We start from the raw sequence: 15,416 nt of genomic DNA, 5'->3' as shown, positions 1-15,416 counted from the left end.
TCTCTCTCTCTCTCTGTCCGATGGTTGTGTCCACCCTCGAGGGAAGTAGCTCCAGCTAAAGGAATACAGCTGAGCTTGTCAATATATCTGCACTCACTCTGTCTCTGTCTGTCTTGCAGACAACTGGCCGCACAGGAATACGGCTGATTGTTAATGTTACTCAGCCGCGGCTGTTATCTCCCTCCAAAGCAACGATGTTGGCAGTATGACAGCTTCTTCCACAATCACTTGCTCAAACACACACAGATGTGCAGCCACAGAAAAACAAGACATACCCGCCCATTTACAGCTATGCCGAAAGATACATATTTGAGGGTAGTTTTAATCAAAGACATCTAAAATAAACGCTTTACTCGGCCAGAATGCCCGTGGCCTGAGGTTGTGTGAAACGCTCACTAACTGTTCTTACTCGGGTTTGTCTGATCTAATTAAATGCTAATCTGCAATATGGATGACTTTCGACAGTCTTACGATATTTTCATCAGGCACTTCAACTGACTGAATTTATGGGCTGTCAGATGTTGTTAACAGTGCTGTTTTATCATCTGTGACAGCTTTCAACATGCTTTCCCCCTTCATCCAAAGATTCCCACTGCTAATCGTTCCGATGCCCTGGACATGATTCAGAAAAGGAAAAAGCACTGTTGGAAAATAAATGGTCCATTATTCACAGATTCCCATTGCACATTGTAAAGTTACTTGTTTATCTTCCTTATTTCAGACGCAGAGCAGAATGACGCTGATGACAGATAACTATGAAGAAGAGCACATGCACCCTCAACATCATCCTCACCACGACCACCACATGCATCTGGCAAACGTGCATCACCGCAGCTTACCAAGGGGCCCCCCCCACATGAACCAACGACCCCAAATGGAACAGGTCAGTATTAAAGCAAAGCAAAGCACATGCATGCATTCACAGACCTTTTAGCCATGAATCAGTTTCATGAAAGACACAATATGTCTGCATGGTTAATTTATGCAGACATATTGTGTTCAGCTAGCCTGGTGCAGACCAGACTCACAGCCAGGTTTGATTATTCCTGGTGCTTTTTCTGTTCAGTCTGCAGTCAGTCCAATTATGTAGTGTGTTGAATTATCATTAACCCACACTAAAATACCACAGGTAATTATTACAGTTCAGTGTAATACTGTTCATGTGTTAACATTTTGGCAATTATTGCAGCAGTAGTCATTCACATGACATTTTTACTGTTATATTGTGTTCCTGGAGATCACTGTTCATATGGTTGTTTAAGGTAGAACTTTAATGAATATATTGCTGTAGTTGTTGAGATGATTAATAATGACTGATAATATGAGGACCATTCATTCATTCCTTCATTTTCTATACCCACTTGTTCCTGCCAAGGGTCACGGGAGTGGAACCTATACCAACATCATTGGGTGAGAGGCAAGGTACAACCTGAATAGGCTGCCTGTCTATAACAGGGTCTCATAATATTATTAATAATAATAAGAAGAAGAAGAAGAAGAATTAGGACACCAAATATATTATTCCAAGAAAAATCTTTAATGAAGTTAAAATGGTAAATTCATGAAGGGGGGGAAATGTCTCTGTGATGAAATTGGTAAAATTTAAAAGTTATATATTTGCCCTTTAAAAAAATCCCAGCTATACTCTCTAAGACTAAAGTGGCAAATTTGAACTGGAAAATTCCAAAAAAAAAAAAAAAAAAAAATATACGAGGTCTATTAGAAAAGTATCCGACCTTATTATTTTTTCAAAAACCATATGGATTTGAATCACGTGTGATTACATCAGACATGCTTGAACCCTCGTGGGCATGCGAGAGTTTTTTCACGCCTGTCGGTTACGTCATTCGCCTGTGGGCAGTCTTTGAGTGAGGAGTCGTCCACCCGCTCGTCGATTTTTTTCATTGTTTAGGAATGGCTCAGAGACTGTTGCTTTGTTTGATAAAAATTTTTTCAAAACTGTAAGGCACAACTGAGTGGACACCATTCAATAAATTCAGCTGGTTTTCGGTAAAAATTTTAACGGCTGATGAGAGATTTGGTCTGGTAGTGTCGCTTTAAGGACGGCCCACGGCGCCTGACGGCGATCTGCGCTTCAAGGCGGCAGCGTCTCGCCGTTTCAAGTTGAAAACTTCCACATTTCAGGCTCTGTTGACGCAGTAAGTCGTCAGAGAACAGAGAACTTTCAGAAGAAGTCGGCATGAGGAGTTTATTCGGACATTCCATTGTTAACGGTCATTTGTAATGAAAGAACGTGCGGCAGAGTCGCATGTCGGGCTGGACCCGACCGCGGGGGGTCGCGGCAGGAAAAACACCTCCGTTGGAAATCTTAACGGGCAAGTTGGAACATGCCCAAGCTGTTAAACAATTTCTCAGTTACTCACTTGTTGAAAGCCATTAAAAGCCGCCTGAATTCTACAAATGGTTTTCAACACGGAGGTGTTTTTCCTGTCGCGGCGCACACAGATTTGCCGAGTCGTCACGGAAACGACTCGGCGAATTTGCGCGTACGTCTTTCATTAAAAAAATGTCCTTAAACATTGGAATGTCCGCATAAATTCCTCATGCCGGCCTCTTCTGAATCTTCTCTGTTCTCTCACGATGTCCTGGGTGAATTAAGCCTTAAATTAGGATGTTTTCAGCTCGAAACAGGCCAACGACAGCGCCTGGAAGCGCTGCAGGACGTCCCGCTCCGTGGGAAGTCCTTACACCGACAGAAACACCCCATAATCTCTCATCAGCCGTTAAACTTGTCACAGAAAACCAGCTTAATTTCTCGAATAGTGTCCACTCGGATATTCCTCACAGGTCCAGAAAAAATTTTGATAAAGCAACGCGCGCCGTCTCGAGCAGCGTGTGAAACAAAGGAATTCAGCCGAGAGGGCGGGACCACATCTCACTCAAGGCCTGCCCACAGGGAAATGACGTCACCGACACGCGTGAAAAAACTCACGCATGCGCACGAGGGTTCAAGCATGATTGGTGTAATCGCATGTCATTCAAATCCATATAGTTAAAAAAAAAAATAAAAGGGTCGGTTTATTATCTAAGAGACCTCGTATATATATATATATATATATATATATATATATATATATATATATATATATATATATATATATATATATATATATATATATATATATATATATATATATATATATATATATATATATATATATATATGGTTTTGTTGTCAAGGAAAGAACCTCAGCACACCACAGATTTTGCCAGTAAATTTAATATCAGATGCACGTTAGTGAGGTGATGCAAAATAACATTGTTAGATCAGGTCTGGAAGTATGCATTGGTGCTGCACATCACAGGTAAGTGCTTATTTGACTCAAAGTCATTCCAGCAGTTCCCAAATAGTGTCATATATAGGTATCTATTTATATTTAGTCAAATCAAATCAAATCAATTTTATTTATATAGTGCCAAATCACAACAAACAGTTGCCCCAAGGCGCTTTATATTGTAAGGCAAAGCCATACAGTAATTACGGAAAAACCCCAACGGTCAAAACGACCCCCTGTGAGCAAGCACTTGGCGAAAGTGGGAAGGAAAAACTCTCTTTTAACAGGAAGAAACCTCCAGCAGAACCAGGCTCAGGGAGGGGCAGTCTTCTGCTGGGACTGGTTGGGGCTGAGGGAGAGAACCAGGAAAAAGACATGCTGTGGAGGGGAGCAGAGATCAATCACTAATGATTAAATGCAGAGTGGTGCATACAGAGCAAAAAGAGAAAGAAACACTCAGTGCATCATGGGAACCCCCCAGCAGTCTAAGTCTATAGCAGCATAACTAAGGGATGGTTCAGGGTCACTTGATCCAGCCCTAACTATAAGCTTTGGCAAAAAGGAAAGTTTTAAGCCTAATCTTAAAAGTAGAGAGGGTGTCTGTCTCCCTGATCTGAATTGGGAGCTGGTTCCACAGGAGAGGAGCCTGAAAGCTGAAGGCTCTGCCTCCCATTCTACTCTTACAAACCCTAGGAACTACAAGTAAGCCTGCAGTCTGAGAGCGAAGTGCTCTATTGGGGTGATATGGTACTATGAGGTCCCTAAGATAAGATGGGACCTGATTATTCAAAACCTTATAAGTAAGAAGAAGAATTTTAAATTCTATTCTAGAATTAACAGGAAGCCAATGAAGAGAGGCCAATATGGGTGAGATATGCTCTCTCCTTCTAGTCCCTGTCAGTACTCTCGCTGCAGCATTTTGAATTAACTGAAGGCTTTTCAGGGAACTTTTAGGACAACCTGATAATAATAAATTTCAATAGTCCAGCCTAGAGGAAATAAATGCATGAATTAGTTTTTCAGCATCACTCTGAGACAAGACCTTTCTAATTTTAGAGATATTGCACAAATGCAAAAAAAGCAGTCCTACATATTTGTTTAATATGCGCATTGAATGACATATCCTGATCAAAAATCACTCCAAGATTTCTCACAGTATTACTAGAGGTCAGGGTAATGCCATCCAGAGTAAGGATCTGGTTAGACACCATGTTTCTAAGATTTGTGGGGCCAAGTACAATAACTTCAGTTTTATCTGAGTTTAAAAGCAGGAAATTAGAGGTCATCCATGTCTTTATGTCTGAAAGTCAATCCTGCAGTTTAGCTAATTGGTGTGTGTCCTCTGGCTTCATGGATAGATAAAGCTGGGTATCATCTGCGTAACAATGAAAATTTAAGCAATGCTGTCTAATAGTACTGCTTAAGGGAAGCATGTATAAAGTGAATAAAATTGGTCCTAGCACAGAACCTTGTGGAACTCCATAATTAACCTTAGTCTGTGAAGAAGATTCCCCATTTACATGAACAAATTGTAATCTATTAGATAAATATGATTCAAACCACCGCAGCGCAGTGCCTTTAATACCTATGGCATGCTCTAATCTCTGTAATAAAATTTTATGGTCAACAGTATCAAAAGCAGCACTGAGGTCTAACGGAACAAGCACAGAGATGAGTTGAGGCCATAAGAAGATCATTTGTAACCTTCACTAATGCTGTTTCTGTACTATGATGAATTCTAAAACCTGACTGAAACTCTTCAAATAGACCATTCCTCTGCAGATGATCAGTTATCTGTTTTACAACTACCCTTTCAAGAATTTTTGAGAGAAAAGGAAGGTTGGAGATTGGCCTATAATTAGCTAAGATAGCTGGGTCAAGTGATGGCTTTTTAAGTAATGGTTTAATTACTGCCACCTTAAAAGCCTGTGGTACATAGCCAACTAATAAAGATAGATTGATCATATTTAAGATCGAAGCATTAATTAATGGTAGGGCTTCCTTGAGCAGCCTGGTAGGAATGGGGTCTAATAGACATGTTGATGGTTTGGAGGAAGTAACTAATGAAAATAACTCAGACAGAACAATCGGAGAGAAAGAGTCTAACCAAATACCGGCATCACTGAAAGCAGCCAAAGATAACGATATGTCTTTGGGATGGTTATGAGTAATTTTTTCTCTAATAGTTAAAATTTTATTAGCAAAGAAAGTCATGAAGTCATTACTAGTTAAAGTTAAAGGAATACTTGGCTCAATAGAGCTCTGACTCTTTGTCAGCCTGGCTACAGTGCTGAAAAGAAACCTGGGGTTGTTCTTATTTTCTTCAATTAGTGGCCCTAATGCGCTGTAGCAGGTGTCTGTAATGAAGATATATATATACCATAATATAATAGAGGGAGAGATTTGTGTGCTAACACATATTTTGCTATTGTGGATTAATGTTTATATTTATCTTGACTGTTAACTGTCTAGCATTTTGACTTGCACTGTTCACTTTTAAGAGAAAACATACAACAGTTAATTTGTGCAAATACCAACTGACTCCTTGAATAGTATAACTATAATGGTTTCCGTGAAAAGCAGTGGTCAGCAAATTCAGATTTTAATCCTACGTACACATTCAGTCAGTCTGCTATTGACTACCATGCTTTGTCTCCCTCTTTTATTGCTATTTCTTTATTTCAGTATCCGTAAACCTTGTGGTGTGTTGAAGAAAACCATAAATGTGCTTTTATCCAGATTACTTACACCTGGCTTGACTGAGTTGCGCCTCCTCTGTCTGGCTCAGCCTAGGCTAGATCCAGCTTCAGTTGTTGTCTCATCCTGGGTTTCTTAATTCTGCCTTTGTGAAATATACAACCCCCCCCCCCCGGCTTTTTTTTACACAAGATAGCTTCTTTTGGTCTCTCTTTTCTCATTATGCTTTTCAAGGTGGTGAGATTTCATATTTTTCATTCCCACCACCAGCCATTTGCGGTGGGACTGTGAAGCGTAATTTCCCCTCTCTGATCTTCTCACTCACTTCTGTCTCCTTCAACCTTAATGTTTCCTACCAACCCAGAGTAATTCATGTCATTTTGTAGATAAAGGGCCTGAATAGAGAGCACTGCCAAATGAGTGTTTTTAATCATAGTGATCTGTGTGTTAGATTAGTTTATATATCACTCAGCTCTCGTATGAGCTTTTATCGCTGTCTTATACAGCCTGCTCACAGGACAAAATTCTGACAAAAGAAACAAAACAGGAACTTGTCCATTTCTATGAGCCTACATACAAGTGTGCATGCCTACGTAGGCATGTATTGCAGTAGAAGACTCTTTGTTGATATCATATGTACGTCCAGATAGAACTGCTAACGTGAGAAGTACATTTTCAAGGACTAAGAGAAATTATGTTTCTCTTAAGATCTTTGCATGCAGTACAAACTCATCACAACCTTATTGTTGTCAAGTGGGGATTCCCAGTGAAGATGAAGTAAGTGTGTGTATTCAGGGATTTAAGATGAATATCTGGGGATTTCTACCTGGGTCCAGATTCCTACATCTGTTCCACTGAATATGCACGATTACATATTTGTTGACTTTGTAAAATGTTTCTCAACTTTTGTCTTTTGTCAAAGATGCACTGGAAATCCCCTTGTATTTTCCTTAATATCTCCCAAACACAAACACTTAAACCTGCACATATACAGCATTCACTCACACCTTGACACTGTGTAAGTAAGTGATCAACTAGGCTTGGTTTACACAGGTCATATTGTGCATAATCAGATTGTTACATTTACATAGTAAGTAAGTCCCTTCAGCGCCTTGTTTCACTCAGGGTCACCACAGTAGACCCGAGGTGGATCTGCAAGTTGATTTGGCACAAGTTTTACGCCGGACACAACTCCATATTGGAGAATGGGCAGGGGTGGGTTTGAACCGGGAACCTTCTGCACCGGAAACACTTAGCCACCACCCCTTACTCTTATAATTGGTTAGTCATGTTGAACATCCTAAAAAGTTCCACAATTCTCTCTTTGTGCATGTACTGTAGAAAATCCCCTGGTATAAACAAAATTTAGGTTTGAATTAGACTTCGGAGATGCCCGCTGAGTTGGTTGGTGACACTCCTGCACAGTCTATGGGAGAGAGACAGAGACACACCCTGCCTTCTATCATTTTTATATAGATGACCCTGTATTCTATTGTTGTTCAAACTTAGTGGCACAGGCATTTGAATTTTTGCAGTCTGCTTTTGACCTAGTACAGTGCTGTATGGAGAAATTCAAATTGTTCTTGAATGCAGAAAAAACAAATTAATGTTTTTCTCAAAGTCACCTGTTTCCTTGGAGAATATACCAGCAATTAAAACTGCTCGAGGTAAAACTATCAAGCTAGTCAGCAATTACAAGTATTTGGGATTAACTATTGACATGGAGCTTTCTTTTAAAGTTCATCTTAAACACTTGAGCTTCAAATTAAGGGTGAAGCTAGGCTTCCTTTATAGAAATAAGTCATGTTTTTTCTTAAGAGCTCGGAATTAGGGCTGCAGCTATCGATTATTTTAGTAATTGAGTATTCTGTCGATTATTCTGGCTATTAATTGAGTAATCGGATATAAAGTACTTTTGCGTTTTAAACATCAGCAATCATGCCCAAAAAAGTGAAAATTAAAAAACGAAACACTCAGTGCAAGTCTGAGCAAAACACAGAAGAAAGACTGGACTTCTGCTGAGAGAATCTTCTTTCAGAGACTGTTTCTCAGTGTGGCCTTGGACGGAGTTGTGACTTGCTCGGTGTGCTACATTGATTAACTTTTACACAGCTTATACGCATGCTCTAGTCTTCTTCTGTTTTTTTTTTCCCTGGGGATGCTACAGCGCCACACACAGGCCTAGCATGTATTCTACAATGTTAAACGGAGCTTTGAAGCACGGAATTTGCCCCAAATATTTTTTGTAATCGAATTATTCAAGTTACTCAAGTTACTCGTTTCAGCCCTACTTGGGAGCTCTTGATATGTTCTTGCCTTTACTGAACTACGACAATGTTGTGTATATGTGTGCTTCAACCAGTTGTCTACAGGCAATGACCCTGCTGCATCATTGTGCCTTGAGATTGATCACTGGTTGTAGCCGCCTCACCCACCACTGTGAGTTGTATGCCAATGCTGGCATGCCTTCTTTGACTGTAAGGTGATATACACATTGGATGATGCTGGTTTACAAGGCTCTTATTGGGCTGGTTCAGATCTATTTATTCACGTTACTTTGGAGATCTGAAAGCTGTTACGCTTTGCGTTCGAATGACATGTTGTGCTTACACTGAAATGGGAAAGAAAGTTTTTAGTTTTTCTGCTCCCTCTGATTGGAATGGCATCCGATCTGAATTGAAACTGTCTGGGTTGATTTCTTTGAATGCCTTCCTCTCTATTTTAAGAGACCGTGAACGGAATTATTTTGCACAGTGCCCTTGTTTCTAAATTCTCATTTGTTTTATCCTATAAGTCATTAAAATGACAAAGCTGATTGTTTTTTTTTCTGTATATTGCTTGTATTTTATTTGTTAACGTTGTTATGATGATGTTAACTTGTCTATTATGGCTTGTGCTGCTGCCTTTCTTGGCCAGGTCACCCTTGTAAAAGAGGTTTCAATTTCAATGGGCTTTTTATCAGGTTAAATAAAGATTATTATTATTATTTTAAAAGAGAAAGGAGGAGTGGCCAGCAACAGCTCTTTTCTACTTAATGGAACAAGACAGAGCAAGTCATTTCTTACAGACATGACCTCAAGAATTACATTAGCTTGCAGAAAAGTTGTATAATATAAATTCTGTAGTATGTTTAACTGGGGGAACCAGTGAATTATTATTCTTATAAATGAGTGTTCTTCCTGTCATGATTTATGTCAATGTCAAATAATAAGATATGACTCTGTTGTTTAATGAAAAATTCTGGGAAAATGTTGTTTGATTTATTAAGTCTCATGTTATCTGTGAACCAACACAGGCTGTGGTTAACTTTAAATCAGCTTAGCTTATTTTCAGGACAGGAAGCAATAATACATGCATACAAAGTGTTACACCATAGCTGTTGCTGAACTTAATGCCAGATTCCTAAAAATTTGTGAGTCTGTTGTGGATTGTCTGTCACACATTCTGACTCTGGGTTGGAATTTGGTTGTATTTCCCCATAGAATTTGTCAAAGGCTGTTATGGGTGCTAAATGTACTATTTGCTTTGTTGATTCATTGCCAGTCTGGCTTGTCGAAGATATGTGGTTATAGCTAGGACCCATTGTGCTGAATGTTGAATGTAATGAATGTCATGAATGTAAGTTATTACTGTCTACTGGGATTGTTCTTGCTTGCTTTAAAACTGCTCTGGTAAGACCTCTCCTTCAAAATCTCAGTTTTTCACCCTGGGGCATTGGCAAACTATGGACCTAGTTCTAATCTGATGTTCCTTTTCAGAATTCTTGAGAAAGTGGTTGTGAATCAACTGCTATCATATTTGATGGAAAATAATCTGTTTGAACCTCTGTAGCCTGCATTTAGGGTCCATCATTCCACAGAAACCACACTCACTTAAGTGGTGAACCATCTGCTGTTGGCTATGGATATTGATTCCACATTAGTGCCATTAGTCTTGTGATTTTTGAACAGCCTTTGTCTTTTAATTTGCTGGTATATATTTGAGTGGTGACTAGGACTACCTTTTTTCCATTGGGGTAATATTGCAATGGTCCTGGGATCGCTTCCCACCTAGTCCTTTCTGTGTAGTCCTTTTCCTGTGTTCGTGTGGGTTTCCTCTGGGTGCTCCAGCTTGTTCCCACTTCCAGAGACATGTAGTTTGGTCAATTGGAAACTTTAAATTGACTATAGGTGTGTGTGCGTGCGTGTGTGTGTGTGTGTGTGTGTGCGTGCGTACGTGCGTGCAAGTGTGAAAGTGTTTGTCTGTATGTGGCCCTGTGATAGACTGGCATCCTGTCCAGGTTTTATCTCACCCTATGAGTACTGGAATAAGATCCAGCCCTCCCCCATGACCCTTGATTGGAGTCAGCGAGTATAGAAAATGAATGATTGAACATTGTAATGATCAGACCTCTTTTGTTTATGGCTGTTACGGAGGTACTGATTCATGCTTTTGTACCTTCAGAATTGACTACAGTCATGTTTAATGTTCTGACTACCCACATTTTAGCATGCAAAGACTTCAAAGTATCCAGAACACAGCTGCTAGAGTTTTGACTAGGATGAGATTTGATCATGTAACTCCACTGCTGGCTTCTCTTCACTGGCTTCGTGTCCATGTGAGGGGAGATTTTAAGATTTTCATTCTGACATATACACTAGTAAGTGATGGTGGTTCTCGTTATCTTGCTCAACCTTTTGAGCTGACAGGTTATGGAGCCTTTTGTCATCAGGCCCCAAATTTATGGAATATTTTTCCATTTCAATGCAGACAAGTAAACTCAACTGAGGTGTTTAAATTGCAGCTTAAAAAGTATCTTTAATTGGTTTCCATTATATTTTATTTTAAGCCTTCTGTGATTCATAGTGTGATGTTGGTTTTCATTTTATGTTCCTGTTTTTATGTGACTCTGTTTTAAATTATTCTACATAAATTCTATTTTAAATTGCAAGCACTTTGAATATATATTTTAAAGCACATTATAAACAAATGTGATTGGTTGGTTGGTTGGTTGGTTGGTTGGATGTATACTGCCTAGGTGTGTGTTTCTGTCATGTAAAAAAATTTCAGTGTAAAAAAAATTCAGTGAATATTTCCCTCAGTTTTTTCAAGCTACAGTGTGCAGTATTTAGTGTCATCCAGTGTTGAGGTCCAACTCAAGTCAAGTCTGGGACCATGTGCTGGTGCCGTGCTTTGCCGAGCATGCCCAGGGTACACACACATAAAAAAAATAAATAAATAAAAAAATACAGATGCATATAACAACAATTTAAAAAATAATATATAAAAATACATGAAAGATAAAACCAGAAAAGCAAGATAGCTGTTGACTCACAAGCGACTATCCGTCCATGTGGCAGGTTGTACTGGGTTACAGTCATTGGCGACGCTGATCTGATACCAGTTCAGGGTGAGGTTGCTGGTTGCCTTATGCCGTCACCACCCATAACACCTTCACATTTTCTTTGTTTTGTTTTGTTTTTTTTGTTTTTTTTGGCAACAGGGAATTTATGCTCCCCTGTCTTCTCTTGTGATAAGCAATATATGATCCTGCATTTCACAAACATGAGTGTTCTCAAACTTGTTAGGCTACAGTAGCAACCATTAGACAGTGTACAGGAGAGCAAACACGAATTCCTCTTCTTTCTAGTCTTTTGGCCCCATTGCAAAAAGCAAAAGATGGACTAAGTGTGTCACGTTTGGGCAGCTACTATATAGCTACCTCCATGAGAGGACACGTTCCCATGTAGATGTGAAGCACTCATTTTAAGCTCATCGCTTAATGTTTTATTCTGTTTCTGCTAATAAACACCCCTACATCCTGTCACTTTAATTACTCAGATTACTGCACCCAAATTTTAAGTGACTGAAAGGAAAGACCACAAAATTACTTTATGTATTGTTTCACAAAGTGCTAAAATAATATGGTCAAACTGTATGTAAATCAACCAACTATTTACTATTAAACTTCACGCATGCATATAGTTAATTTTAATTTTCACTTATAAATAATGTAATATGATCGCCTACCACTGTTTACTGCAGGAGTGTTTATAGTGTTTAACATATGAAACAGTACCTCTTCACAAGTACATTTCTAGCTTTTCACAAAATGTATCATTAGGGCTGCTGGGAAAACTTGTTAATGTAGGAATTAATAAGACAACACATAAATCCGGGCAGATTGCCTACATTATGCCTTCTGTTGAAATACAAGTGCTTCCTATGAGGGGCAATGGATAGGTGATAGATGCAACAGTTGGATCAAATAAAAAGTCAGGGTTTAAACAGCTGGAAAAAGTAGAGATACATTAAATGTTATGCAGTGATTAAGAATATCAGAAACTGTAAACTGCATAGATTGCACCATGTCACATAGTACCTTTGGGGTCATCCATTTTTATCTGCAAACTTCAGCAAAACCACTTATTATTTTGGTAAGTTGTTCCTGTGTTGATCTCTTGTGTCAAGCGCGCACTCCGGAGAAACAGCGAACGCTACCTGTTGACAGAGGTCAGCCAGTCGCCTCTTTTCCTCATATCTGATCTTTGACCCCATGTGGAAGTTCATCAGGGGTCACGCCAAGGCTCCTAATGTTTGTGTGTGTCGTCTGTCTGCATATGTGCGCATGTGCCAAGCTGATGGGGGGAAATCGCACAGCAGGGGGGAGGGGGTTGTCACTAAAATCCCTGAGGTGTAGCTGTTTTTCCTCCAAACACAGGACCTCACATCTTCCTTTAATCCCCCTCTTTCATCTAAACGTGATTAATCACTGTATTTGTTTATCTATAAGACTGTCTTCCAATTCTTTCCTCTTGTTTATGTTCTTTTGCCTATTCTCTGCATTTTCAGTGTTCTTTTTCTACTCATTTGGTTCAATCATACATCATGCTTCCCTTCCTTATTTCGTCGCACTAACCATCTTTCTCTCATTACTTCTGTCTGCCCCCTCTCTGCCTCTATCTTTCACTTTTCGGCGTAATATCGATGTGTGGCCGGGGCCAGTGGTTCAGTGCAGCGCTGGGTCCGGGGACGCCACTCGAAGGATGATTGATGATGATAATGATAATGATGATGAAGAAGGTCTGCAGCTTACTCTGGAGACCACAACGCCTTTCCAAGATGCAGCCAGTGCCATGAATAACATAACAGTGACCGCACGTCTCTCTCTTTCACTCTTTTTTTCTTTTCTGTTTTGTCATTTGCGTTTGCTCTTCCATCCATGCTTGCACAACTGGCACGTTTAAGCATTGGACTAGCAAACACAGGCTCAAGAACACTCTGTAAGATCTCCAAGGAGCCAAATCACATGTCATTCAAAGCTGACTGCTGCAGTTAGTGGGTCCATCCCAATCCTCTGCCTGCTCTCCCTGTCCTCTCTCTAAATCTGTCAGCAGACAGGTGAAATTTAATCATTAGAGACAAGCACAGGAAGTAGATTGAGCCTCTTGAGACTGCATCCCAGGTCTGTGTCTAAGCGTGCTGTGTGTGCCTTTTGACGGCCATGTTGTGTTCATGTTGTTCTCATTTAGCCGTGCCAGGACAACTGCCAGATATTTGGCAACAGACTCGAAAGAAAATCGAAAACAGCCATAAACTGTTTATCAGAGGCAGAATTATACAACCTTTCCTTTTTGGTTGTTGTTTTCTTTTTAATTTTTTTTTGTAGGACTTAACATACTGCCTGCTTCAGGTTTATGAGAAGTAACACATGATATTTGGCCCATGTGCTCGCGTGTGTGTGTAACCTGGCAGAATAATTGGTTATAGGTCTGTCTGTGTTTACAGTGCCTGTCACAGCCATTCACTACACCCTAGCATTTAGCATCAAGTGTGTTCCATTGAAGGACCATTACATATATAGCTAAGCTGCTTTGACGCAGCTTACAGAGTTTACCGAACATGTCACATCCACTCAGTCCGACCAAAGCCAAAGTGGACTGTGGCCAAGAGCCTGTGTATTTTTGCTCTAGTGTCATGCTAGCATAGCTTAGCTGGAGTCTAACTTAGCATTATGCAGGCCAGCTCATGCTATCCATTGTAATGTTAGTGTCTGAGTGAATTAGCCTTCCTATTAGCAGAGCAGGTGTCTGCACAGTTTCAGCCGCTAGGAAAGCCCTTGTGTGTTTAGTGACGGGCTTCAAGCAATCAGAGTGAGCTGAGTGTTCAATGATATCATACACCTTTTCAACTGAGGAGCATTAACAGTATTGTTTAGATTAAAACACACAAGAGTCCAGGAGATTAGTAATATGACTCACTTGCCAAAAACTAAACCAGTGGACCAGATTTTCTAGCAAATACATAACTGTGTAATGTGCAATGTTTTTAGATATGTTTGTGGGTTGGATGGACCCCCCACCGGATTAGCAGAGCATGCATAAGATTAATGGAGTTATCGAGTCAGTCAGTGAATCAGTGACTTGGGCTGGTAAAGGTCCCATAAGTAACTCAATAAAAACTTGGATTCTGATAGATACAGGTGAGGATCAGTTAACTTACTATTGGGGGCTTTGTTGGCATTTTAACATGCACAATAGTCAGGTAGAGTCTTGAAGCTGGTGCTGTGTATTGGCCTATCCGCCACACCATGGAATCACTTTGGGTCCAGAATGACAGTTACCCAAGCAGACAACTGATCCATCCTCACCACACAAAAGTATCCATCTTTTGCCACAGCCATGTGAATCATGGGGGTTACCGTGACCTTCTCCATTCAAGGTTGTCAACACTGAGGTGCCTGCATATTCTGTGATTCCCAGAGAAACACGCCACGTGGTCAAAATGCTGTAGCTGATGTTCCCTCATGATACTGTACAAGTCCCTCTTCATAATGGCTATAAAGACAGAAAGGCCTGTCAAGTTGCTTGTGAAGCCTTTTTTTGCTGATTGCAGGGCTCTGCTGGCCACTAAGGCCACCATTGCATGTTTGAAATTTTAAAATACGATGGCAGTTGTATTAATAACTACAAAGAGATTTCGTTTCTTGTTTTTCCTCACAGGATGATGAAGAAGGAATATGGGCATGATGCTGTCACCATGGGAACTCTGCAAGCAATTTAACACAGTGAGTCTTTTGCTATACACAGCTATTTCCTCCTAAATTTAGAGTTATTATACTCCTTGCCAGTGTATATTACTGTGTATACAGTATGTTTTTCCCCAGATAATTTAACGATCTTCTGAACAATAGACTTCTTCAGCGGGCTTGTGAAAGATTAGCTGGGCATGGTGATGGTACCACAATAACCACACCATTACCCAACTCTGACAGAGGGAAGTGTAATAGAACACGGCTCCTTCTCCCATTGCTTATGAATTTCAGTCAACTAAACAGCCTCAGTTGATTCAAAGGTTTATGGCTGCTTTTCTGTGAAGGGCTCATACACTGGTAGCGCTGCATGCTGTGCTTGTACTCTGTGACTACATGTAACTGTGCAGAAT

At 40.1% G+C, this 15,416-nt stretch overlaps 1 protein-coding gene across 12 annotated transcripts in view; it reads left to right on the top strand.

The window, feature by feature from the left end:
- The window catches only part of LOC117512469 (ERC protein 2), a 503,700-nt gene extending 488,608 nt beyond the window's left edge, over positions 1-15,092 (top strand). For all 12 annotated transcript variants that reach the window (XM_034172555.1, XM_034172554.1, XM_034172552.1 and 9 more), the window contains 2 exons: positions 722-883; positions 14,975-15,092. In XM_034172555.1, coding sequence (XP_034028446.1) covers positions 722-883; positions 14,975-15,001 — 189 coding nt within the window. In that variant the 3' untranslated portion in view covers positions 15,002-15,092. The remainder of the gene's footprint in view (positions 1-721; positions 884-14,974) is intronic.
- Positions 15,093-15,416: the final 324 nt, after the last annotated feature.

This window comes from Thalassophryne amazonica, chromosome 6 (genome assembly GCF_902500255.1).
Source record: "Thalassophryne amazonica chromosome 6, fThaAma1.1, whole genome shotgun sequence".
Taxonomy (NCBI): domain Eukaryota; kingdom Metazoa; phylum Chordata; class Actinopteri; order Batrachoidiformes; family Batrachoididae; genus Thalassophryne; species Thalassophryne amazonica.
This window is presented reverse-complemented; position numbering and strand designations above follow the sequence as displayed.